The sequence below is a fragment of the Gadus macrocephalus genome, chromosome 11 (assembly GCF_031168955.1).
Source record: "Gadus macrocephalus chromosome 11, ASM3116895v1".
NCBI classification, from domain to species: domain Eukaryota; kingdom Metazoa; phylum Chordata; class Actinopteri; order Gadiformes; family Gadidae; genus Gadus; species Gadus macrocephalus.
The window spans coordinates 327,342-352,024 of record NC_082392.1 but is presented as its reverse complement, the minus strand read 5'-3'; the positions used below and the strand labels follow the sequence as shown (position 1 = coordinate 352,024).

The window sequence follows — 24,683 nt, the reverse complement described above, 5'->3', positions numbered from 1 at the left end:
GTTGTGATGAAGACCTCCAGCTCCATGAGGCCTTCATGACTGAGGGGGGACCCCAACACGGTGCAGAGACACTAAGACTGAGGGGGGACCCCCACAGGGTGCAGAGACACTAAGACTGAGGGGGGACCCCAACACGGTGCAGAGACACTAAGACTGAGGGGGGACCCCAACAGGGTGCAGAGACACTAAGACTGAGGGGGGACCCCAACAGGGTGCAGAGACACTAAGACTGAGGGGGGACCCCAACACGGTGCAGAGACACTAAGACTGAGGAGGGACCCCCACAGGGTGCAGAGACACTAAGACTGAGGGGGGACCCCAACACGGTGCAGAGACACTAAGACTGAGGGGGGACCCCCACAGGGTGCAGAGACACTAAGACTGAGGGGGGACCCCCACACGGTGCAGAGACACTAAGACTGAGGGGGGACCCCAACAGGGTGCAGAGACACTAAGACTGAGGGGGGACCCCAACACGGTGCAGAGACACTAAGACTGAGGGGGGACCCCCACAGGGTGCAGAGACACTAAGACTGAGGGGGGACCCCCACAGGGTGCAGAGACACTAAGACTGAGGGGGGACCCCCACAGGGTGCAGAGACACTAAGACTGAGGGGGGACCCCAACACGGTGCAGAGACACTAAGACTGAGGGGGGACCCCCACAGGGTGCAGAGACACTAAGACTGAGGGGGGACCCCCACAGGGTGCAGAGACACTAAGACTGAGGGGGGACCCCCACAGGGTGCAGAGACACTAAGGAAGGGTTGAGCTGTTGTAAAAACCAATGTCTGCTGCAGGAGCTCAGAGCCTCAGAGGGGACACAGAGTGGAGACATTATATATATATATATATCAGGGACAACAGATGTAAATTAGCCTTGTTGTTAGAATCTGGCTCAATTATATATTGTGCATTGTCCCTTTCAAATAAACCATGTTTCCATGTATATATATCTTTATATTTATTTATGCATACATAAATGTAAATATATCTTAATTGATATATATATACACCAGGAGCAGCGGTTGACTTCGTGGCCATAGATCATTAAACTCATGAGAGTGTGTGAGAGAGAGAGAGAGAGAGAGAGAGAGAGAGAGAGTGTGTGTGTATGCATGAAGTTTAAGAAAAATATATTTTATATATGGGGTAGATAAACATTGAGCCATAACTATACAAAACATACATAACTGCACAATAAATAATGGGCTCCAAAAACAGCATCTTTGCCTTGGATTTCTTTGTATAATGCATCTATTCTGGGGTTGGAGGGGTTCTCTGTTCTTCCCACAGTTCCCAGCGGTTGTAAAGGCAGCATTAAGGACGCAGTCACCATCGTGAGTCACCTCTCAGAAGCTTTATTGTTACTTCACCTTGACAGCAGCCAATCAGCAACCAACAACAAGAACATGTGATCTAACAAGTGGAGTACGTAACTGAGAAAGAAATAAGCAGGCTTTAAGAAGTTAAACCATTACAGGACAGCTCATCTACAAAGAGAAACAAGTAACAAATACTGAATAATCCTGCTATGTTACGTGCTTAAATATGTACAAAATAAGTGACTCTTGTTTTGCGTTTCCATTATGTACTGTAATACATAAATATAACTCTGATTTACACATAGTAATCACTATATCAACAGGTCAGCCCCGTTCTGTTCCTCCGGCTACAGTTTGACCTTTTTCCTTCTGGTACATGACTCCGCTTAAAGAAGGTTTTAATTAGTGCGAAAGAAAGTGAATGCAATATATGTTGTGTGACCTTTGACCATCCTCGTAAAAGTTCCACAATGTTACCATAGTTACCCGAAGTTACACAACGTTACCATAGCTACACAGTTAGCCGTGGCAGCTTGGCTTGACCAACCCCAACAAAGGACATAATAGTAATGACATGCTTCTTAAGGTCTGTTCAGACGGACTCAGACAGCAGGGAGGAGGAGGAGCCTGGAGGAGGAGGAGGAGGAGGAGGAGGAGCCGGGAGGAGGAGGAGGAGCCGGGAGGAGGAGGAGGAGGAGGAGCCTGGAGGAGGAGGAGGAGGAGGAGGAGGAGGAGGAGGCCTGGAGGGCTCCAGGTCGCTCTCCAACCCCATGACCACCAGCTCATTCCACACCCGTAGCGCTGCTAAATGCTAGCACGCGCTATGCTAGGACCCAGTCAGGTCCAACCCCGGGCCCCTTGGACCCCCGGCCCCTGGCAGGCCCCCCGGGCCCCTGCCCCCCCCCCGGCCCCTTGTTCCAGAGCAGGGCCGCTGCCCCTATCAGGTAATGAGGTGGTTTAACTTAAGGTTTGGGGAATAGGAGTTTCAGTGAAACATTCTGCCTCTGGAAACAGAGCGTTGGGTTGGTGATGTTTGATTGGTTGAGATTTATTTGGTTGAGCTCTAATTGGTCAAGACGTCTGATGACTATGGGTTCAATAGCTTGTGAACCAAGTGCGTGTGCTCAGATGATGGCTTCCTGAGCAGACACACAACGAAGAGACCAGCGGCCAAGACAGTATACTACTGTAGTACTGTGAGCTCAGACAGTATACTACTGTAGTAGGGGGGCTCAGACAGTATACTACTGTAGTACTGTGGGCTCAGACAGTATACTACTGTAGTACTGTGGGCTCAGACAGTATACTACTGTAGTACTGTGTACTCAGACAGTAGTAGTACTGTAGTACTGTGAACTCATCTGGTGTACACATTAGGGTCAATAAAAAACATAAATACAAAAAATCGGATCAAATACAAAGTAGAATACCTCTATGTTAGTCTGCTCCAAGGTCCTACTTCAGCTCATTCTATTGTGCACACAAAGGCAAAGGCTTCCTTTAAGAATGAGTATTAGTTATTGAATGGTTTGAGAGGCCCGCTCCTGGACTAGCAGGGCCAGAAGGCCTGTGACGGGCCTCTGTTCTCTGGGTGGGGGGGTAACAGTGTTCAGCCTCCATCACCCATCGATGGCTCCAGGTGCGGGGGCTTGTGGATGTGTGCAGCGTGGCCTCGGTACTGGAGCTTCACTAGAGAGTGGCTCTGGGACTCCCAGACATTTCCTGAGTTATGACGAGTCAAAAGACGAAACATAAAATCTACTTTAAATAGCATCTCTCCTGGGCGGCTTCTCAAAGTCTTTGGTCACATTCCAACAAGTGGTTCCCTGGGGGGGGGGGGGGGGGGGGGGGGGGAAGGGGGCAGGGGAAGAGGGGGGAGGGGTGACGGAGAGGGGGGAGGGGGCAGGGGGAGAGGGGGGAGGGGTGACGGAGAGGGGGGAGGGGGGAGAGGGAGGAGGGGTGACGGAGAGGGGGGAGGGGGCAGGGGGAGAGACGGGGGAGGGGTGACGGAGAGGGGGGAGGGGGGAGAGGGAGGAGGGGTGACGGAGAGGGGGGAGGGGTGACGGAGAGGGGGGAGGGGGCAGGGGGAGAGACGGGGGAGGGGTGACGGAGAGGGGGGAGGGGGGAGAGGGAGGAGGGGTGACGGAGAGGGGGGAGGGGTGACGGAGAGGGGGGAAGGGGCAGGGGCAGAGGGCATAGGGGGGCTGGGGGGGCTGGGGTGAGGGCGAGGGGTGAGGGAGAGGGGGGAGGGGCTGGGGGAGAGGGCCGGGGGGGGCTGGGGGTGAGGGCGAGGGGGGGAGGGGGGTCTATGCAGCAGAGAGGTTGGATCTGATGGAGTCCTCTCTCAGCTGCCGGTGCGAGGGGGGAGGGCGATGGGGGAGGGGCTGGGGGAGAGGGCCGGGGGGGGCTGGGGGTGAGGGCGAGGGGGGGAGGGGGTCTATGCAGCAGAGAAGTTGGATCTGATGGAGTCCTCTCTCAGCTGCCGGTGCTTCCCGATGTCACACGGCTCCAGCCGCGTCCGCCGGTCGATGCTGATCCTGTAGTTCTTCCTGTAAAGCAGCCAATTAAACGAGAGAACAGTGGTTATCCTGTAGTCCTTCCTGTAAAGCAGCCAATCAGAGGACGGATCAGGGGGTCGGTGATTTACCTGAAGAAGTAGAAGGCCATCAGCAGGGCGGTCCCCAGCAGAGCCCCCACGATGATGCCTGTCAGAGCCGAGACCCCCAGACCGTCTGGGGGGGGGGGGCAACCATTAGAACCCTGTGACCTGGTCCCTGCTGGTCCCACACAGACCTGGTCCCACACAGCCCCGGTCCCCCAGAGACCCGGTCTGACCCGGTCCCCCAGAGACCCGGTCTGACCGGTCCCCCAGAGACCCGGTCTGACCCGGTCCCCCAGAGACCCGGTCTGACCCGGTCCCCCAGAGACCCGGTCTGACACGGTCCAGCAGAGACCCGGTCTGACCCGGTCCCCCAGAGACCCCGTCTGACCCGGTCCCCCAGAGACCCGGTCTGACCCGGTCCCCCAGAGACCCCGTCTGACCCGGTCCCCCAGAGACCCGGTCTGACCCGGTCCCCCAGAGACCCCGTCTGACCGGTCCAGCAGAGACCCGGTCTGACCCGGTCCCCCAGAGACCCGGTCTGACCCGGTCCAGCAGAGACCCGGTCTGACCCGGTCCAGCAGAGACCCGGTCTGACCCGGTCCCCCAGAGACCCCGTCTGACCCGGTCCCCCAGAGACCCCGTCTGACCGGTCCCCCAGAGACCCGGTCTGACCCGGTCCAGCAGAGACCCGGTCTGACCCGGTCCAGCAGAGACCAGTACTTTGTTAAACGCTTAGACCCGTCCGGTTCCTTACATGATTTCTGGGGTGTCGGGGGGGAGGGCAGGCGCCGCCCCCGCAGCGTGAAGCGGTCCGTGTTGAACGCCGGCAGAACCTGGAAGCTCCCGTTGATCGCAAAGTAGTTGGCGACCACCTGCAAGTGGAGGAAGAGGAGGAAGAGGAGGAAGAGGAGGAAGAGGGGGTCACAGTCAGACAGGGACCCCCGGCTCCGGCGGGCCGTGCTGCGGGTCGGGCCTCACCTCGTAGGAGCCCTCCTCCGGCCGGGTCATGGCCATGATGCTGAAGTCCTGCTCCCGGTCCCCGTTGGCGTCCATGGAGACAGGGCCCGCGATGCCTGAGGGGGGAGCAGAGTGAGCCAGCGCCGCGCTCCAAGCTAAACATAGCGGCAGTGTGCAGAAATTCCGGCTTAGCTAATAAAACAGGAAAGCCGTTTGACACGGCGGCGTTTGTGTCGGCCGCCGATGCCAAGAATTGTAATTTCATCTCGGGGCCCATGTTCGAAAATTCTTTGCAATTTTAAAATATTTGAACAAGAGAATGTGAGCCTGTTCATGAGCCTTCCTGTGGAGGAGGACATTGTTGTTGTATATCGAGAGCGCAGAGAGGAACCCTCGGAGGAGGGGCCGACGCTCCCCTCCTCAGCCCACCACCTCACCGGACCAGTGCTGGTTAGTTTGGGGTTTAGCTGAGCTGGTTCTGTAGTGGGGTGCTGGTAGCTGTGTAACCGTATGATGGTTTGGGGTTTAGCTGAACTGGTTCTGTAGTGGGTTACTGGCCTACCTTCGAAGGTGCGGTTCCACATGTGTGCGGTGATCTGCGCGCCGTCCTTCTTGCTGAAGCCCTTCCTCGTGGCTTCATGCAGAGCAATGGCGTAGAGCACCAGGGCATCATGGAACCCCTCCAGGAACATGTTGATCTGGAGAGGAGAGTCGGGTTGAAGCCCATCACCGGAGTGTAGTGATTAACCCTATTAGAAATGCCTGAACTTGTAGACTTCTCAAGAACAAAACGCGACCATCCTGAGTCAATCTATCCAGGGATGGTTTCTCTATAAATATCTCTCTCTATGTATTATTCTTGTCCACTTTGAACCCCTCATGATAGAGCTACATCTACAATGTAGCCACCAGAGGCTGCTACATCTAACTAACCCTACCCAGACTAACTAACCCTAACCCTGAGTAACTAACCCTAACCCTGAGTAACTAACCCTAACCCTGAGTAACTAACCCTTACCCTGAGTAACTAACCCTTACCCTGAGTAACTAACCCTAACCCTGAGTGACTAACCCTTACCCTGAGTAACTAACCCTAACCCTGAGTGACTAACCCTGAGTAACTAACCCTAACCCTGAGTGACTAACCCTGATTAACTAACCCTAACCCTGAGTGACTAACCCTGAGTGACTAACCCTAACCCGCAGTAACTAATCCTAATCCACAGTAACTAACCCTAAGCCTAACCCGCAGTAACTAACCCTAAACCTAACCCGCAGTAACTAACCCTAAGCCTAACCCGCAGTAACTAACCCTTACCCGCAGTAACTAACCCTAACCCGCAGTTACTAACCCTAAGCCTAACCTGCAGTAACTAACCCTAAGCCTAACCCACAATAACTAAAAGTAAGCCAATCATTTCAGTTGGAAATGTGACTTGCAATTACCTTACTAATCCACAGTAACTAACCCTAAACCTAACCAGCAGTAACTAACCCTAAGCATAACCCACAGTAACTAACCCTAACCCGCAGTAACTAATCCTAATCCACAGTAACTAACCCTAAACCTAACCCGCAGTAACTAACCCTAAACCTAACCCGCAGTAACTAACCCTAAGCCTAACCCGCAGTAACTAACCCTTACCCGCAGTAACTAACCCTAACCCGCAGTTACTAACCCTAAGCCTAACCTGCAGTAACTAACCCTAAACCTAACCCACAATAACTAAAAGTAAGCCAATCATTTCAGTTGGAAATGTGACTTGCAATTACCTTCAGATAAACACAGAGGATCGATCAAATATGATAATGATTAATGATTAACATTAAAGGGTGGATTTCCTTACATGCTGTATTTTGTGTTTTTTGCAAAACTGAAACAGAATTGATCCCATTTACCACTTCAATACTTTGAACGATCGTATTGCCTCAGGTTGTTCAATGCAATAATGTATGTCGACAAAGAGAATGTGGTCCCAGGCTGTTGTCTGTACGGTAACCGATGACTCTGTGACCCTACCACTCTATTTCTAACAATCATGATAATAATCTAATTTAGTTTAGAAGCGCCTATCCAAATACCGAGACACTTTACGTACACGTGACAAAGCCCACAGCGCAGGCCTGGACGGCTAACAATAATGTTAGCATAAGTCGACCTGCTTGGGATTTTTGCACGATTACATTTCTGGCCCCCCGTGGCACTCCCCAGCTAATCTGGAGAACAGAATGTAGCTCCCCTAGATCAGCGCTCTATACTAGTAGGATGTGATATCATAGCGTGTGTTTATGTCGGCGGGCCGACGGCCTCTGTCCTCCCTCTCTTTTCTTTGGGGAATGGAGCCGAGCCGTCGGGGTTCGGGAACGCCGGGAGTCTGCAGGCCGCGCTCTCAGAGTCTAACATGTTTGTTTTCTCGACCCTGGTAACACAATCTATCGACGTATATCCCCCCTCCGCCAAACACACGCGCAGTCCCTCCTATATTAAGGAGGTCTCTGCTGCCTTTGGACCAGATATCAGCTCAGGTACTGAGGAGGAGAAATCCTGACATAACCCAAAGGTAATCAGCTGGAATCATCCCCGAGCTGAAGCCTATTGGCTGAGAAGAGGGGAATTCCTCCCTGTTAAAAATTAACACACGCCTTAAACGCGCTAGGACAGGCTTTGTTTAGGACGGTCAAATACCAGCTCGAGTGCAGATTACAATTAATTATGAACCGACTCAAGCACTCGCATCCCATTCACGTATAATGCTGATAGACCTCTCGTGAATTATACATCGGTTTATTTATCTCTGGACCTCTCTGTATGGTGTCCAGAGATAAAGAGAGGAGAGGAAAGGAGAAGCAGAGACATTGAGGAGGGGAGATAGTGCCCTAGCCCTAAACCTAACCCTAACCCTAAACCTAGCCCTAACCATAGCCCTGACCCTAGCCCTAAACCTAACCCTAATCCTACCCCTAAACCTCGCCCTCACCCTAGACCTAAACCTAACCCTGGTCCTAGCCCTGACCCTAAGCCCAGCCCTAGCCCTAGTCCTAAACCCAATGTCTGAATCTTTGTTTTAAAATATATATAGGATGATGTTGTACAATCCATATTATCTCTTATTGAATGTCCCATAAAATCTGCAAATATTAAGACCCATTTGGACAAAACATACATTCTCCAAATTGGAGGACGAATCAGTATCATAGTTGAACCATTATTATAATTTGTGATTAGATTAGTCTCAAAAGTATACGTGAACCTCTCTTCTGATGCCGTGTGTCAGTAAGTATGATGTTTTGCTCATCTAAGTTAGGCTTCACTTAAGGTACACCACAGCACGTAGGCCTTTAGGGGCTAGGGTGATGCTCTCTCAGGGACCTGAGCTCCGCTGGTTGTAACCGGTGCGAGGGGGGTGCGAGGGGGGGTGCATGGGGGGTGCGAGGGGGGTGCGAGGGGGGTGCGAGGGGGGGTGCGAGGGGGGTGCGTTCTGGGACGGCCCTCAGCCCCAGACCGTGTTCTGGGGGGAGTTCTGTTCTCTGTGACCTGCTTCTGTTCTCTGTGACCTGCTTCTGTTCTCTGTGACCTGCTTCTGTTCTCTGTGACCTGCTTCTGTTCTCTGTGACCTGCTTCTGTTCTCTGTGACCTGGTTCTGTTCTCTGTGACCTGCTTCTGTTCTCTGTGACCTGCTTCTGTTCTCTGTGACCTGCTTCTGTTCTCTGTGACCTGCTTCTGTTCTCTGTGACCTGGGTCGGGGCTGGTTCTGTTCTCTGTGACCTGGGTCTGGTTCTGTTCTCTGTGACCTGGTTCTGTTCTCTGTGACCTGCTTCTGTTCTCTGTGACCTGCTTCTGTTCTCTGTGACCTGGGTCTGGTTCTGTTCTCTGTGACCTGCTTCTGTTCTCTGTGACCTGCTTCTGTTCTCTGTGACCTGCTTCTGTTCTCTGTGACCTGCTTCTGTTCTCTGTGACCTGGTTCTGTTCTCTGTGACCTGGTTCTGTTCTCTGTGACCTGCTTCTGTTCTCTGTGACCTGCTTCTGTTCTCTGTGACCTGGGTCGGGGCTGGTTCTGTTCTCTGTGACCTGCTTCTGTTCTCTGTGACCTGCTTCTGTTCTCTGTGACCTGGGTCGGGGCTGGTTCTGTTCTCTGTGACCTGCTTCTGTTCTCTGTGACCTGCTTCTGTTCTCTGTGACCTGGTTCTGTTCTCTGTGACCTGCTTCTGTTCTCTGTGACCTGCTTCTGTTCTCTGTGACCTGCTTCTGTTCTCTGTGACCTGGGTCTGGTTCTGTTCTCTGTGACCTGCTTCTGTTCTCTGTGACCTGGTTCTGTTCTCTGTGACCTGGGTCGGGGCTGGTTCTGTTCTCTGTGACCTGCTTCTGTTCTCTGTGACCTGGGTCGGGGCTGGTTCTGTTCTCTGTGACCTGCTTCTGTTCTCTGTGACCTGCTTCTGTTCTCTGTGACCTGCTTCTGTTCTCTGTGACCTGGGTCGGGGCTGGTTCTGTTCTCTGTGACCTGCTTCTGTTCTCTGTGACCTGCTTCTGTTCTCTGTGACCTGGGTCGGGGCTGGTTCTGTTCTCTGTGACCTGGGTCTGGTTCTGTTCTCTGTGACCTGGTTCTGTTCTCTGTGTTGTGGTTCTGTTCCCTGTGACCTGGTTCTGTTCTCTGTGTTCTGATTCTGTTCTCCGTGACCTGGTTCTGTTCTCTGTGTTGTGGTTCTGTTCTCTGTGTTCTGGTTCTGTTCTCTGTAACCTGGTTCTGTTCTCTGTGTTCTGGTTCTTTTCTCTGTGTTCTGGTTCTGTTCTCTGTAACCTGGTTCTGTTCTCTGTGTTGTGGTTCTGTTCTCTGTGTTCTGGTTCTGTTCTCTGTGACCTGGGTCTGGGTCTGGTTCTGTTCTCTGTGTTCTGGTTCTTTTCTCTGTGTTCTGGTTCTGTTCTCTGTAACCTGGTTCTGTTCTCTGTGTTGTGGTTCTGTTCTCTGTGACCTGGGTCTGGGTCTGGTTCTGTTCTCTGTGTTCTGGTTCTTTTCTCTGTGTTCTGGTTCTGTTCTCTGTAACCTGGTTCTGTTCTCTGTGTTGTGGTTCTGTTCTCTGTGACCTGGGTCTGGGTATGGTTCTGTTCTCAGTGTTCTGGTTCTGTTCCCTGTGACCTGGTTTTGTTCTCTGTGTTGTGATTCTGTTCTCTGTGATCTGGTTCTGTTCTCTGTGTTGTGATTCTGTTCTCTGTGATCTGGTTCTGTTCTCTGTGACCTGGGTCTGGGTATGGTTCTGTTCTCTGTGTTCTGGTTCTGTTCCCTGTGACCTGGTTCTGTTCTCAGTGTTCTGGTGCTGTTCTCTGTAACCTGGTTTTGTTCTCTGTGTTGTGATTCTGTTCTCTGTGATCTGGTTCTGTTCACTGTGACCTGGTTCTGGGTCTGGTTCTGTTCTCTGTGTTGTGATTCTGTTCTCTGTGACCTGGTTCTGGGTCTAAGTGCCGGTTCTTATCTGGTTCTGCACATAGTGTGCTGCTCTGCCACTAAGAAGGAAGCTATTATGACATTCCAGGACTCTGGTTTTCCCTGAACCTCGTTGGGTTTGACCCTGCTTGGGGCTCTGAGAGCAGGAAACGAGAGGTGCTGTTAGGATCACAAACAATCCAGAGCCAGGAAAGGTCTGGGAGCTCCCCCTAGGAGGTCCGGGGGTTGAGCCCTCTAGGGTGAGGGTCTGGGAGCTCCCCCTAGGAGGTCCGGGGTTGAGCCCTCTAGGGTGAGGGTCTGGGAGCTCCCCCTAGGAGGTCCCTCTAGGAGGTCCGGGGGTTGAGCCCTCTAGGGTGAGGGTCTGGGAGCTCCCATTAGGAGGTCCCTCTAGGAGGTCCGGGGGTTGAGCCCTCTAGGGTGAGGGTCTGGGAGGTCCCCCTGGGGGTCCAGGGGTTGAGCCCTCTAGGGTGAGGGTCTGGGAGCTCCCCCTAGGAGGTCCCTCTAGGAGGTCCGGGGGTTGAGCCCTCTAGGGTGAGGGTCTGGGAGGTCCCCCTGGGGGTCCAGGGGTTGAGCCCTCTAGGGTGAGGGTCTGGGAGCTCCCCCTAGGGGTCCGGGGGTTGAGTTCTCTCTGTGACCGGTCGTGGTGGGGTCTAGGGATCTGGCTGGGCTCCACGCAGACCCTGAGCCCCGCTGTGTTTATAGTCGCTGCCGTGGCGATCCCGCCGCATGGAAACAGCAATCGGGAATGTCTGAATTCCATCGGAGTGACATTACAACGTATAAAAAACAACAACAATTACCAGGGCATGACGGAAACATTTCTCGGTCAGACCCCACCGAGAATCTGCTCATAAAGACGGAATGTAAACTATCGAAACAAACGGCGCACTGAGCTGCCATTGTCCGTATCACGCAGCACGCACACTACATCATTATACTCTCATAAGTATTCCAGGAACCATTCCATTACATGGGGACATGATTCTAGAAGGGACGTTGCCTAATGCCTAACATAATGCAGGATACTCAACCCTGGGTTCAATGCCCATGTCCACAGTCTACCTGTAGGCTTCTTAAAGAAGGGTGGCAGCTAACCCCTACCTACTCCTTAGTGACCTGTCTCTGTACTGTCCAACCCCTACCTGCTTCTTAATGACCTGTCTCTCTACTGTCTAACCCCTACCTGCTCCATAATGACCTGTCTAACCCCTACCTGCTCCTTAATGACCTCTCTCTGTACTGTCTAACCCCTACCTGCTCCTTAATGACCTGTCTCTGTACTGTCTAACCCCTACCTGCTCCTTAATGACCTGTCTCTCTACTGTCTAACCCCTACCTGCTCCTTAGTGACCTGTCTCTGTACTGTCTAACCCCTACCTGCTCCTAATGACCTGTCCCTGTACTGTCTAACCCCTACCTGCTCCTTAATGACCTGTCTCTGTACTGTCTAACCCCTACCTGCTCCTAATGACCTGTCCCTGTACTGTCTAACCCCTACCTGCTCCCTAATGATCTGTCTCTGTACTGTCTAACCCCTACCTGCTCCTTAATGACCTGTCTCTCTACTGTCTAACCCCTACCTGCTCCTTAGTGACCTGTCTCTGTACTGTCTAACCCCTTCCTGCTCCTTAATGACCTGTCTCTGTACTGTCTAACCCCTACCTGCTCCTTAATGACCTGTCTCTGTACTGTCTAACCCCTACCTGCTCCTTAATGACCCGTCTCTGTACTGTCTAACCCCTACCTGCTCCTTAGTGACCAGTCCTTACTGTCTAACCCCTACCTGCTCCTTAATGATCCGTCTCTGTACTGTCTAACCCTTCGATCTCTTTGTGTAAAGGTCTAGTAAGTGGCCTTATGCAGACTCTAATAGTAACATCATTGGTTTCTGACTGCGACTAGCCGGTGTTTCTCTCCCTCTCTGACGTCTGGGGCACCCATTGTGTCAGAAAGGCTCTGGGGCCCCCGTTGTGTCTGAAAGGCTCTGGGGCCCCCTGTCTGGGGCCCCCATTGTGTCAGAAAGGCTCTGGGGCCCCCTGTCTGGGGCCCCCATTGTGTCAGAAAGGCTCTGGGGCCCCCTGTTTTGGGCCCCCATTGTGTCAGAAAGGCTCTGGGGCCCCCTGTCTGGGGCCCCCATTGTGTCAGAAAGGCTCTGGGGCCCCCTGTCTGGGGCCCTGGAGCGCAGATCTTTATCTTCCTATTTTGTCGCATGGCAGTGGCTGTCAGTCGCCTGGCAGGAGGGCTACTGACCCATGGAGGGCCCCAGAGGGCCCCCAGAGGGCTACTGGCCTCTGGAGGGCCCCCAGAGAGCTACAGGCGTCCCTAGCGGGCCCTAGGAGCTACATGCGTCCCTAGCGGGCCCTATGGGGCTACAGGCGTCCCTAGCGGGCCCTAGGAGCTACAGGCGTCCCTAGCGGGCCCTAGGAGCTACAGGCGTCCCTAGCGGGCCCTAGGAGCTACAGGCGTCCCTAGCGGGCCCTAGGAGCTACAGGCGTCCCTAGGGGGCCCTATGGGGCTACAGGCGTCCCTAGCGGGCCCTAGGAGCTACAGGCGTCCCTAGCGGGCCCTAGGAGCTACAGGCGTCCCTAGCGGGCCCTGGGAGCTACAGGCGTCCCTAGCGGGCCCTATGAGCTACAGGCGTCCCTAGCGGGCCCTATGGGGCTACAGGCGTCCCTAGGGGGCCCTAGGAGCTACAGGCGTCCCTAGGGGGCCCTAGGAGCTACAGGCGTCCCTAGCGGGCCCTATGGGGCTACAGGCGTCCCTAGGGGGCCCTAGGAGCTACAGGCGTCCCTAGCGGGCCCTAGGAGCTACAGGTGTCCCTAGGGGGCCCTATGGGGCTACAGGCGTCCCTAGGGGGCCCTAGGAGCTACAGGCGTCCCTAGCGGGCCCTATGAGCTACAGGTGTCCCTAGCGGGCCCTAGGAGCTACAGGCGTCCCTAGCGGGCCCTATGAGCTACAGGCGTCCCTAGCGGGCCCTAGGAGCTACAGGCGTCCCTAGGGGGCCCTAGGAGCTACAGGCGTCCCTAGCGGGCCCTAGGAGCTACAGGCGTCCCTAGGGGGCCCTATGGGGCTACAGGCGTCCCTAGCGGGCCCTATGGGGCTACAGGCGTCCCTAGGGGGCCCTAGGAGCTACAGGCGTCCCTAGGGGGCCCTAGGAGCTACAGGCGTCCCTAGCGGGCCCTAGGAGCTACATGCGTCCCTAGCGGGCCCTATGGGGCTACAGGCGTCCCTAGCGGGCCCTAGGAGCTACAGGCGTCCCTAGCGGGCCCTAGGAGCTACTGGCGTCCCTAGCGGGCCCTAGGAGCTACAGGCGTCCCTAGGGGGCCCTAGGAGCTACAGGCGTCCCTAGCGGGCCCTAGGAGCTCACCGCTCTTTAAATGTCCCTCCAGCCTCAGGGGGCTGATGCTGAGCAGAAGAGGGGGGTTCAAAGCATCGCTGAGGAGATCTTAATGAATGGTCCACGTATTTCAGTTTGATATCCAGGAAACACAAACAGAGCCAGTACCTCCAGGTCCTAACGTCACCTCAGACGTCCCAGACTTACGTACACTTCCACAGTCCTGGCAGTCGGCCAAGCGCTCCTTCTGGATGGATCTGTTCACTTCCATGGAGAAGTTCTCGAACTCGGGTTTGACCGTTTTGAGGAGAGTGACGGTGTTGAGTGAGGCGTAGGCTAGGCGGGCCTCTGTGTCCAACTTATCTCCTCGCTTCCACGAGCCGTTGCCTGGTGGGGGAGAAGTTTCCATGTCAGGGCAGTTAGGATGATAGAGTTAAAGCATTGATCAACGGCACCTTAGGAATCATACAGTCAACAATCATATGAACACAAACTCACATATCCTTGTCATTGATGGTAAGTTTAGTTGCTTAGTAACTTTACCGTAGGAAGACGTGTTGAAGAGTTCGATGTTGAAGTAAACGGTGCTCCCGTCGGTGAGCCGTCTCCGGTGGGCGGCTAGCATGACCTCCCGGATCACGTCTGCTCCCATACACATGATGACCACTGAGGAGCGTCCAATAGGAGGTTAGAAGACCACTGAGGAGCGTCCAATAGGAGGGTTAGAAGACCACTGAGGAGCGTCCAATAGGAGGGTTAGAAGACCACTGAGGAGCGTCCAATAGGAGGGTTAGAAGACCACTGAGGAGCGTCCAATAGGAGGGGTTAGAAGACCACTGAGGAGCGTCCAATAGGAGGGTTAGAAGACCACTGAGGAGCGTCCAATAGGAGGGTTAGAAGACCACTGAGGAGCGTCCAATAGGAGGGTTAGAAGACCACTGAGGAGCGTCCAATAGGAGGGGTTAGAAGACCACTGGCACGAGGGCCGTCACTATTTAGGCAGAGTCACTGGTCCAGACTATGTAGTTTAGGTAGAGTCACTGGTCCAGACTATGTAGTTTAGTTAGAGTCACTGGTCCAGACTATGTAGTTTAGGTAGAGTCACTGGTCCAGACTATGTAGTTTAGGTAGAGTCACTGGTCCAGACTATGTAGTTTAGTTAGTGTCACTGGTCCAGACTATGTAGTTTAGTTAGAGTCACTGGTCCAGACTATGTAGTTTAGTTAGAGGCACTGGTCCAGACTATGTAGTTTAGTTAGAGTCACTGGTCCAGACTATGTAGTTTAGGTAGAGTCACTGGTCCAGACTATGTAGTTTAGGTAGAGTCACTGGTCCAGACTATGTAGTTTAGTTAGAGTCACTGGTCCAGACTATGTAGTTTAGGTAGAGTCACTGGTCCAGACTATGTAGTTTAGGTAGAGTCACTGGTCCAGACTATGTAGTTTAGTTAGAGTCACTGGTCCAGACTATGTAGTTTAGTTAGAGGCATTGGTCCAGACTATGTAGTTTAGTTAGTGTCACTGGTCCAGACTATGTAGTTTAGTTAGTGTCACTGGTCCAGACTATGTAGTTTAGGTAGAGTCACTGGTCCAGACTATGTAGTTTAGGTAGAGTCACTGGTCCAGACTATGTAGTTTAGTTAGAGTCACTGGTCCAGACTATGTAGTTTAGGTAGAGTCACTGGTCCAGACTATGTAGTTTAGGTAGAGTCCCTGGTCCAGACTATGTAGTTTAGGTAGAGTCACTGGTCCAGACTATGTAGTTTAGTTAGAGTCACTGGTCCAGACTATGTAGTTTAGGTAGAGTCACTGGTCCAGACTATGTAGTTTAGGTAGTCACTGGTCCAGACTATGTAGTTTAGTTAGAGTCACTGGTCCAGACTATGTAGTTTAGTTAGAGGCACTGGTCCAGACTATGTAGTTTAGTTAGTGTCACTGGTCCAGACTATGTAGTTTAGTTAGAGTCACTGGTCCAGACTATGTAGTTTAGTTAGAGTCACTGGTCAAGACTATGTAGTTTAGGTAGAGTCACTGGTCCAGACTATGTAGTTTAGGTAGAGTCCCTGGTCCAGACTATGTAGTTTAGGTAGAGTCACTGGTCCAGACTATGTAGTTTAGGTAGAGTCACTGGTCCAGACGTGAGGAAGGCTTGGGGGCTCCCTAGTGTTTGATTGGCAGCCTAGTATCAGACTGGAACATGAGGTTCCTGGGCTGCTGTCTGCCCATAGTAGTAATCTCCCCCCCCTACAGATGATTGATGATGATGACAGCGGACTGGGGAAAGAACCAGGGGTAAACAAAGGCTGGGATTGAAACCCGGATGGCTCTGTTTAACAAGGACGATTCCTGGAACATTCCTCCCAGCTCTGTCACTGTAACACACCTCCTGAAATATCCCCGCGTCGCTGGGACAAACTTCCACTCAGTGGGCACTGTAGACCCCTTTAATTACAGCCAGCTCACACACTGCTGCCCTGTGTCCCTGCTGCCTCCAGCCAGCTCTCTAACCCCGGCTCTCCTCGCTCGCTGCTCCCACGCTCGTCACAAGCCAACCCAGGAGCGCCGGGGAGTGGCGGCGTGCGGACGTGTTTTATGTGGCCTGGGCCGCTGTAAACCCCAGGGCCGGTGGGTATGCAGAGCAGGAGGCTGCAGGGGCCGTGTCCCCGCTGAGAGCCAGAGCAGATTTATAGCGTCTGGACCCCAGAGGACAGAGATAAAGCCGGCGGCCAGCGGCGGCCGTAAACCCTGACGTGTGCACAGACAGTGTTGCTCTGGTGCAGCATCGGGACACGCATCATGCTGATGTTGTTGTCGTTTCACGCGGCAGTAAAAGCAGGTCATTGACCAGCGAGGCGATCGCCCTACACAACGTCTCCACACAGCCTCAAGGGGCGGCGCTTTTGGTATGGACCAATCACAAAGGGGCAGCCACATTCTCCTCCCTGTGTTGCTGCCTTCTGGACGACTGCGTTACACAGCAGGAGAGCTGTGGGGAATTAACACAGACTTGTTGTTATAAACACATGGAAGAGTCTTAGTGTTTGGTGGGGTGTATGTCTTAGTGTTGGGTGTGGTGTAGTATGTCTTAGTGTTGGGTGTGGTGTATGTTGTAGTGTTTGGTGGTGAGTATGTTGTAGTGTTTTGTGTGGTGTATGTCTTGGTGTTTGGTGGGGTGTATGTTGGGTGTTTGGTGTTTGGTGGGGTATATGTCTTAGTGTCTGATGGGGTGCATGACATAGTGTTTGGTTGGCTGTATGTTGTCGTTTTTTGGTAGAGGTACCATTATCTTTTTGGGAGATAGAAACTGCCTTGAATAAACATATGTTCACATTCCTATACTACAAATGTTTATCAGCTGTTTCTGCTCATATTTCAGAAAAATATTTATCATAAACCAACGGGGGCATCCATCGGCCCAAAACAAATTACTGAACGTCAGAGCTTCCTTGGAATGTTGTGAGATACCTGTTTGGAGATTGTAATAGGATAGTTAAAAAGCATTGTGCTTGAGCCAAACAGACCTTCTAATAAGGAAGATAACTTAGATCTCTGCACAGCCATTGGTTCCTCTATCTACTTGCCTTTTAAACCTCCTTCACCTACCTGCTGTGTCTAGAATACTAATTCCCATCATGCCATGCAGCAATGGAGTCCTGCACCATGTAATGTATGCTAAACTGTGCTAATGTATGTGACATCTCTGTAATATATGCTAATATAAACGAGACTTGTTGTTTATGAGGATGTGTCATGTGTTAATCCTCGACGAGGGACCCGGGCCCTGAATACAGCCGGACACACGCCTTCAGTCAGGTACCAACCAGGCCCTGAATACAGCCGGACACACGCCTTCAGTCAGGTACCAACCAGGCCCTGAATACAGCCGGACACACGCCTTCAGTCAGGTACCAACCAGGCCCTGAATACAGCCGGACACACGCCTTCAGTCAGGTACCAACCAGGCCCTGAATACAGCCGGACACACGCCTTCAGTCAGGTACCAACCGGGCCCTGAATACAGCCGGACACACGCCTTCAGTCAGGTACCAACCTGGCCCTGAATACAGCCGGACACACGCCTTCAGTCAGGTACCAACCGGGCCCTGACTACAGCCGGACACACGCCTTCAGTCAGGTACCAACCGGGCCCTGAATACAGCCGGACACACGCCTTCAGTCAGGTACCAACCTGGCCCTGAATACAGCCGGACACACGCCTTCAGTCAGGTACCAACCGGGCCCTGACTACAGCCGGACACACGCCTTCAGTCAGGTACCAACCGGGCCCTGAATACAGCCGGACACACGCCTTCAGTCAGGTACCAACCGGGCCCTGAATACAGCCGGACACACGCCTTCAGTCAGGTACCAACCAGGCCCTGACTACAGCCGGACACACGCCTTCAGTCAGGTACCAACCAGGCCCTGAATACAGCCGGACACACGCCTTCAGTCAGGTACCAACCAGGCCCTGACTACAGCCGGACACACACCTTCAGTCAGGTACCAACCAGGCCCTGAATACAGCCGGACACACGCCTTCAGTCAGGTACCAACCAGGCCCTGAATACAGCCGGACACACGCCTTCAGTCAGGTACCAACCAGGCACACACGTTAGGACCCTCTGGACCTCCTTGGACCCCAAAGCCTCTGCCAGGCCTCTCGCTCCATGTGGTCTAGTCCCACTAGGACCATGTGGTCTACTCCCTGGTAGGACCATGTGGTCTAGGCCCACTAGGACCATGTGGTCTACTCCCTGGTAGGACCATGTGGTCTAGGCCCACTAGGACCATGTGGTCTACTCCCTGGTAGGACCATGTGGTCTAGGCCCACTAGGACCATGTGGTCTAGTCCCACTAGCTCCATGTGGTCTAGGCCTGGTAGAACCATGCGGTCTAGTCAACAGAACCACCCGGTGAGGACCAGGTGAGGCCAGGTGAGGCCAGGTGAGGCCAGGTGAGGGGGGTGAGGACCAGGTGAGGCCAGGTGAGGCCAGGTGAGGGGGGTGAGGACCAGGTGAGGCCAGGTGTGGGGGAGCGGGTTTGGCCTCCCCTCCCCCACGCCGGTATTGATCCCAACGAGGGGACGGCCTCCAGGAACGTACAACATTCCTAGAATTCCTCCTCCCTCCCCTGGACCAGGGAAACACCTGGGCCTAACCCCCTCACCTGGTCCTCCCCCTCACCTGGTCCTCACCCCCCTTACCTGGTCCTCACCTGGTCTTCACCCCCCTCACCTGGTCCTCCACCCTCACCTGGTCCTCACCTGGTCCTCCCCCCTCACCTGGTCCTCACCCCCCCTCACCGTGGTCCTCACCTGGTCCTCACCCTCCTTCACCTGGTCCTCACCCCCCTCACCTGGTCCTCACCCCCCTCACCTGGTCCTCCCCCCCTTCACCTGGTCCTCCCCCCCTCACCTGGTCCTCACCCCCCTCACCTGGTCCTCACCCCCTCACCTGGTCCTCACCTGGTCCTCACCCCCCCACCTGGTCCTCCCCTCCTCACCTGGTCCTCCCCCCCTCACCTGGTCCTCACCCCCCTCACCTGGTCCTCACCCCCCTCACCTGGTCCTCACCCCCTCACCTGGTCCTCACCTGGTCCTCACCCCCTCACCTGGTCCTCACCTGGTCCACAACCTCCTGCTGAGCGGTGCCTACTGACCGTCTCAATGCCGCTATTCTGCTAACGCCAACGTCTCTAAGGGATGATGTGCCCTTAGGGCGTGCACGTGCACGTGCACACTGCTAGGAAGCCTGGGGGGGGGGGCTCTCTACTCACACGGTCACTGCTGGGTGTAACTGGGGCTGAGCGGTCAGGTCTGGTGGACAGAGCGAGAGAGAGAGAGAGAGAGAGAGAGAGAGAGAGAGAGAGAGAGAGAGAGAGTGAGAGAGAGAGAGAGAGAGAGAGAGAGAGACAGAGAGAGAGAGAGAGACAGAGAGAGAGAGAGAGAGAGACAGAGAGAGAGAGAGAGAGAGAGAGAGAGAGAGAGAGAGAGAGAGAGAGAGAGAGAGAGAGAGAGAGAGAGAGAGAGAGAGAGAGAGAGAGACAGAGAGAGAGAGAGAGAGAGAGAGAGAGAGAGAGAGAGAGGAGAGAGAGAGGGAGAGAGAGAGGTACAACAGGTAGACAGCGTTGCTCTCTGCAACTTTACTCACTCGTGCACCTCGCATGCTCCAAAGTAAACACTTGCGCACGCAAACCTCTGGCGTCATGACAACCCTCCGGTGTCATGACAACCCTCTGTTGTCATGACAACCCTCCGGTCCGACAGGCGGTCCCCCAGGTGAGCGTACCTTCCGCCTCGCGAACGGCGTGTAGCAGATCCTCCGCGTCCAGCCGCTCATCGTGCGCCCCGCTGAGCATGTGGGTGCGGAGGTGGTCGTGGAGATCGGGGTCGAGCAGCAGGAACACGGCCTCCAGGGTGAAGTGGCACGTCCGCTCCTCCTTGTCGTCCTCGTACACCAGCAGGGCGCTCCTCCAGGAGAAGTGCTGGAACATAGCGGCGAAGGTCTCGGCCATCTTCAGGTAGGACGGTGCCACGCGCGTCAGGTGGGAGTACTCCCCGCTCTTGTGGCTGAAGGCGGCGGCCAGCGCGCCCGCCGTCACCATGGGGATGTCCCAGTGCGACGCCAGGCGTGCGACCGACGCGGCTGCGTACTCGCACACGGGACCGAGGATGAGGTCCGGCCGCTTCTCGCACGAGCCGTCCACCAGGCTGAAGAGCGCGGAGTTCCCGCACTCCGAGTCCGCGTAGCTCAGGTTGAACGTCAGCGCGCCGTGCGGGTCCGCGCCCCGCAGCCGCCGCTGCGCGTACTGGAGGGCGGGTGCGACGCGCGGGTACGAGAAGAGGTAGGAGTTGTTTTTGGGGAGAATCACCAACACGTCCACCACCTCGGAGCCGCTGCTCAAGGGCCACAGCAGCAGGACGCACAGTAGAATCAAACTCGCCATCCTCCGAAAGTTAGCACGTGTGTCTCCAAGTTCTGCTCAGCGCGGCGGCAACATGAGTCGCGAGCAGACCAATATTATTAGTGTTATTATTATTAATAATAATAATAATAATAATAATAATATTGATAATAGTAATAACAATATTAGTGCCAATACAAAAAAAGCCTAATAATGATAATAAATATTATTATTATTATAATGCAAAAATGATACCAAAAAAAAGAAAATAAGAATAATAAGAATCAGAATATAAGAAAATAATGATACAAATAAAATATTCCCGGCGTTAATAAATAATTAAGAGGATCCTAATCAGGCTGGCGGGAGGAAGCAGACACGTGTTGCTCTGCGGTCCATCAGAGTCTCGAGACGCGCTCCTCTCCTCCGGTCGCAGCGCTGCTCGTGCGTTTTGAACCATCTTGTCATTATTATGCCTACGTCATCGGGGCGCTCCCACCTCCTCCTTAAAGGTACAGACACCTCCTCCTAAAAGGTACAGACACCTCCTCCTTCTCCTCCTTGGAGGTACAGACGTCTCATTCTCCTTCTTAATTGCAAAGAAACCTCCTCCTCCCTCTTAAGTCTTCAGGCCCGTCCCTCTTAAAGGTACAGTACTCCCTCCTAAAGGTACAGTACTCCCTCTTAAAAGTACAGTACTCCCTCTTAAAGGTACAGTTCTTCCTCTTTAAGGTACAGACACCTCCTTCTCCCTCTTAAGGCTTCAGGCCCATCCCTCTAAAAGGTACAGGACTCCCTCTTAAAGGTACAGACACATCCTTCTAAATATGATGTATTTATTTTGCAAATCAAAAACCTTCAAATCCTTTAATGACCAAAGTCTTTGCCATTTTCATTTAAAAAATAAATAAATAAAAAACATAAAATACATATATCAAGGTCCCCCCCCCATTGGCCAGGGCCCTGGACATGTGCCCACTTTGCCCATGCGGTAATCCGTCATTGCATGAGGCCAAGGTGAGCTAAAGCATTGATTCCCACTGCTCAGATTAGTTTAATAATTGTATTGTTGTCAATTCTACTTCATAGGCCGTTTGGAACGATAACTAAACTGGTGTAATAATATGAATGGTTTCTTATTGTGACGATAACTGGTGTAATAATATGGATGGTTTCTTATTGTGACGATAACTGGTGTAATAATATGGATGGTTTCTTATTGTGACGATAACTGGTGTAATAATATGAATGGTTTCTTATTGTGACGATAACTGGTGTAATAATATGAATGGTTTCTTATTGTGACGATAACTGGTGTAATAATATGGATGGTTTCTTATTGTGACGATAACTGGTGTAATAATATGAATGGTTTCGTATTGTGACGATAACTGGTGTAATAATATGAATGGTTTCTTATTGTGACGATAACTGGTGTAATAATATGAATGGTTTCTTATTGTGACGATAACTGGTGTAATAATATGAATGGTTTCTTATTGTGACGATAACTGGTGTAATAATATGAATGTTTTCTGATTGTGACGATAACTGGTGTAATAATATGAATGGTTTCTTATTGTGACGATAACTGGTGTAATAATATGAATGGTTTCTTATTGTGACGATAACTGGTGTAATAATATGAATGGTTTCTTATTGTGACGATAACTGGTGTAATAATATGAATGTTTTCTGATTGTGACGATAACTGGTGTAATAATATGAATGGTTTCTTATTGTGACGATAACTGGTGTAATAATATGAATGGTTTCGTATTGAAACGATCACTGACCAGGGCTACTCAGGTGTAGATAAAGAGAGTGAGATGGCGTGGCCTGCAGCCTGGCCCTTCTGGTGAACCGTTTAGGGGTAAAGGGTCCTCTGATAGACTCAACAAGGCCTCAGCGATGTGGATCGGACATCTGCTTTATCTGATCCATCTCCTACATCACACCACTAATGTGAGTAATATGGAACATTTAGCTAAAGCTAATGCCTTGTTGACTAACTTTAAACGTCTAAATGTTTACCTTAATGCCCTTAATGACCATACCCCTCATTGGGTGATTTCCACAAAGCTCAGTGGAGAGTTTCCCAGTGCTCCCTAATTCATGATCTCTGCTCTCTAATTCATGATCTCTGCTCACTAATTCATGATCTCTGCCTACAGCTGCGTCTGGATATGTGGTTTTTAATCCAATCAGGCCGCTGGCTTTATGAGTTATCTCAGAGCATCAGCCAGCTGTCCCCTGCAGCAAGAACATGTGCTATTAAAATAAGGATTTGTTGAAATCATGTATTCGCGGCAGTAGCTCAGGAGGTAGAGCGGGTTGGCTGGTGACCGGAAGGTTGCTAGTTCGTTCCCCGGCTCCTCCTAGCTGAGTGTCGAGGCGTCCCTGAGCGAGACGCCTCACCCTGACTGCTCTGGGCAGAGAGGTGTGGCGTCCCCTGTCTGTATAAGCTATCGAAAGGAATGACGATGGTTACTCCCGAGTTACTCCTGAGGAGACTCGATAAAATGAATGAATGAATGATGTATTCAATGTTTTATTAAAATCATGATTTATTAACATCATTCTTTATTAAAATAATACAGTATCAACACAATATTTTATTAAAATGAGTCTACTAAAATCATGCTTTATATTCAAAACACGTTATTACAACTGTTTCAACACAATATTTTATTAACATCATTTTTTGTAACCATCTTGAAATAAAGGAAATCATAATACATTGTGCCTTGAGTTTTCCCTGTCAGTTAAAACTCCTCTCTGTTCAGCTATCATCGAGCTGTTGGCGTCACCTAGTGGCCGCTACCTGGTACTGCCGCTTTGACCGAACCTCGAGGTAGTTCTACTGGTATTTCTATTGCATCTTACTCACATTCACAGGAATAAAAATTGCCGAGATACATTAATACTTCATGAGTGTATAATGTATAAAATATAATAGGTGTCTAAGCCTACTTCAAAACTATAATGTATATGATATAATAGGTGTGTAAGCCTCATAACTGTATAATGTATATGATATAATAGGTGTGTAGGCCTACTTCATGAGAGTATAATATATATGATATAATAGGTAGGCCAATATTATAAGTGTAGCCTACTATTGTATAGAATAGTGTGTGTACTAAGTGTAAAGGCTCATCGTAAGTTTACTTATTGAATAGAATAGTTTGTATAAGAAGTTTTTACAGATTCTTATTCACACTTTATCATCCAGCTGGAATGACAGCAGCTTCAAAGATGTGACTCAACAGTGTAAACAGGTCAGGTTTGGCCTACCGTGTTCTCATGTTGTAGGCCTACCGTGTTCTCATGTTGTAGGCCTACCGTGTTCTCATGTTGTAGGCCTACCGTGTTCTCATGTTGTAGGCCTACCGTGTTCTCATGTTGTGACGGTGTAGACCTACGATGTTCTCATGTTGTAGGCCTACCGTGTTCTCACGTTGTGCAGTTGTAGGCCTACCGTATTGTCATGTTGGAGGCTTGCCATGTTCTCATGTTGTAGGCCTACCGTGTTCTCACGTTGTGCAGGTGTAGGCCTACCGTGTTGTCAAGTTGAAGGGCTGCCGTGTTCTAGGCCTACTGTGTTCTCATGTTGTACTGTTGTAGTTCTACAGTATACTCATGTTGAGTGCGGGTGTAGGCCTTCAGTGTTCTCATGTTGTAGGCCTACCTTGTTCTCATGTTGTGCAGGTGTAGGCCTACCGTGTTGTCAAGTTGGAGGGCTGCCGTGTTCTCATGTTGTAGGCCTACCATGTTCTCATGTTGTACTGTTGTAGTTCAACAGTATTCTCATGTTGAGCGGGTGTAGGTCTTCAGTGTTCTCATGTTGTAGGCCTACCGTGTTCTCATGTTGTGGGTCTACATTGTTGTTAAGTTGTAAAGGTGTAGGACTACAGTGTTCTCATGTTGTAGGCCTACCATATTCTCATGTTGGAGGCCTACCGTGTTCTCTGTTTAATGATCTTATCATCATAAGTGTCCGTTCCGTGACCGACTATTGATGATGATCAATGATCCGGGGGGCAGACTTTATACCTCCTGTAGGCCTACTCTACTCTATACCCCTTTAGACCTCCGGTAGGCCTACTCTACTCTACAC

The 24,683-nt window shown here is 51.9% G+C and overlaps 1 protein-coding gene across 1 annotated transcript; it reads right to left on the bottom strand.

Moving 5' to 3' along the window:
* Positions 1-3,667: 3,667 nt before the first annotated feature.
* Positions 3,668-21,177, bottom strand: npr3 (natriuretic peptide receptor 3). Its single transcript, XM_060065320.1, has 8 exons — positions 19,948-21,177; positions 14,202-14,324; positions 13,870-14,045; positions 5,446-5,581; positions 4,905-4,999; positions 4,681-4,798; positions 3,972-4,056; positions 3,668-3,873 (listed from the first exon to the last, which is right to left on the bottom strand). The coding sequence occupies exons 1-8, from the start codon at positions 20,603-20,605 to the stop codon at positions 3,762-3,764; spliced, it is 1,503 nt and encodes a 500-aa protein (XP_059921303.1). The 5' UTR covers positions 20,606-21,177; the 3' UTR covers positions 3,668-3,761.
* Positions 21,178-24,683: the final 3,506 nt, after the last annotated feature.

What these genes read in the sequence shown, in the direction of transcription:
- npr3 (XM_060065320.1), bottom strand. Translation starts at nt 20,605, where the DNA reads ATGGCGAGTTTGATTCTACTGTGCGTCCTGCTGCTGTGGCCCTTGAGC. An exon ending in ACTGCCAGGACTGTGGAAGT is followed by an intron (nt 5,582 to 13,869) that starts GTACGTAAGTCT and finishes TCTCCTCTCCAG; the next exon opens with ATCAACATGTTCCTGGAGGG. An exon ending in CGGAGGAGGGCTCCTACGAG is followed by an intron (nt 4,799 to 4,904) that starts GTGAGGCCCGAC and finishes CTCCACTTGCAG; the next exon opens with GTGGTCGCCAACTACTTTGC.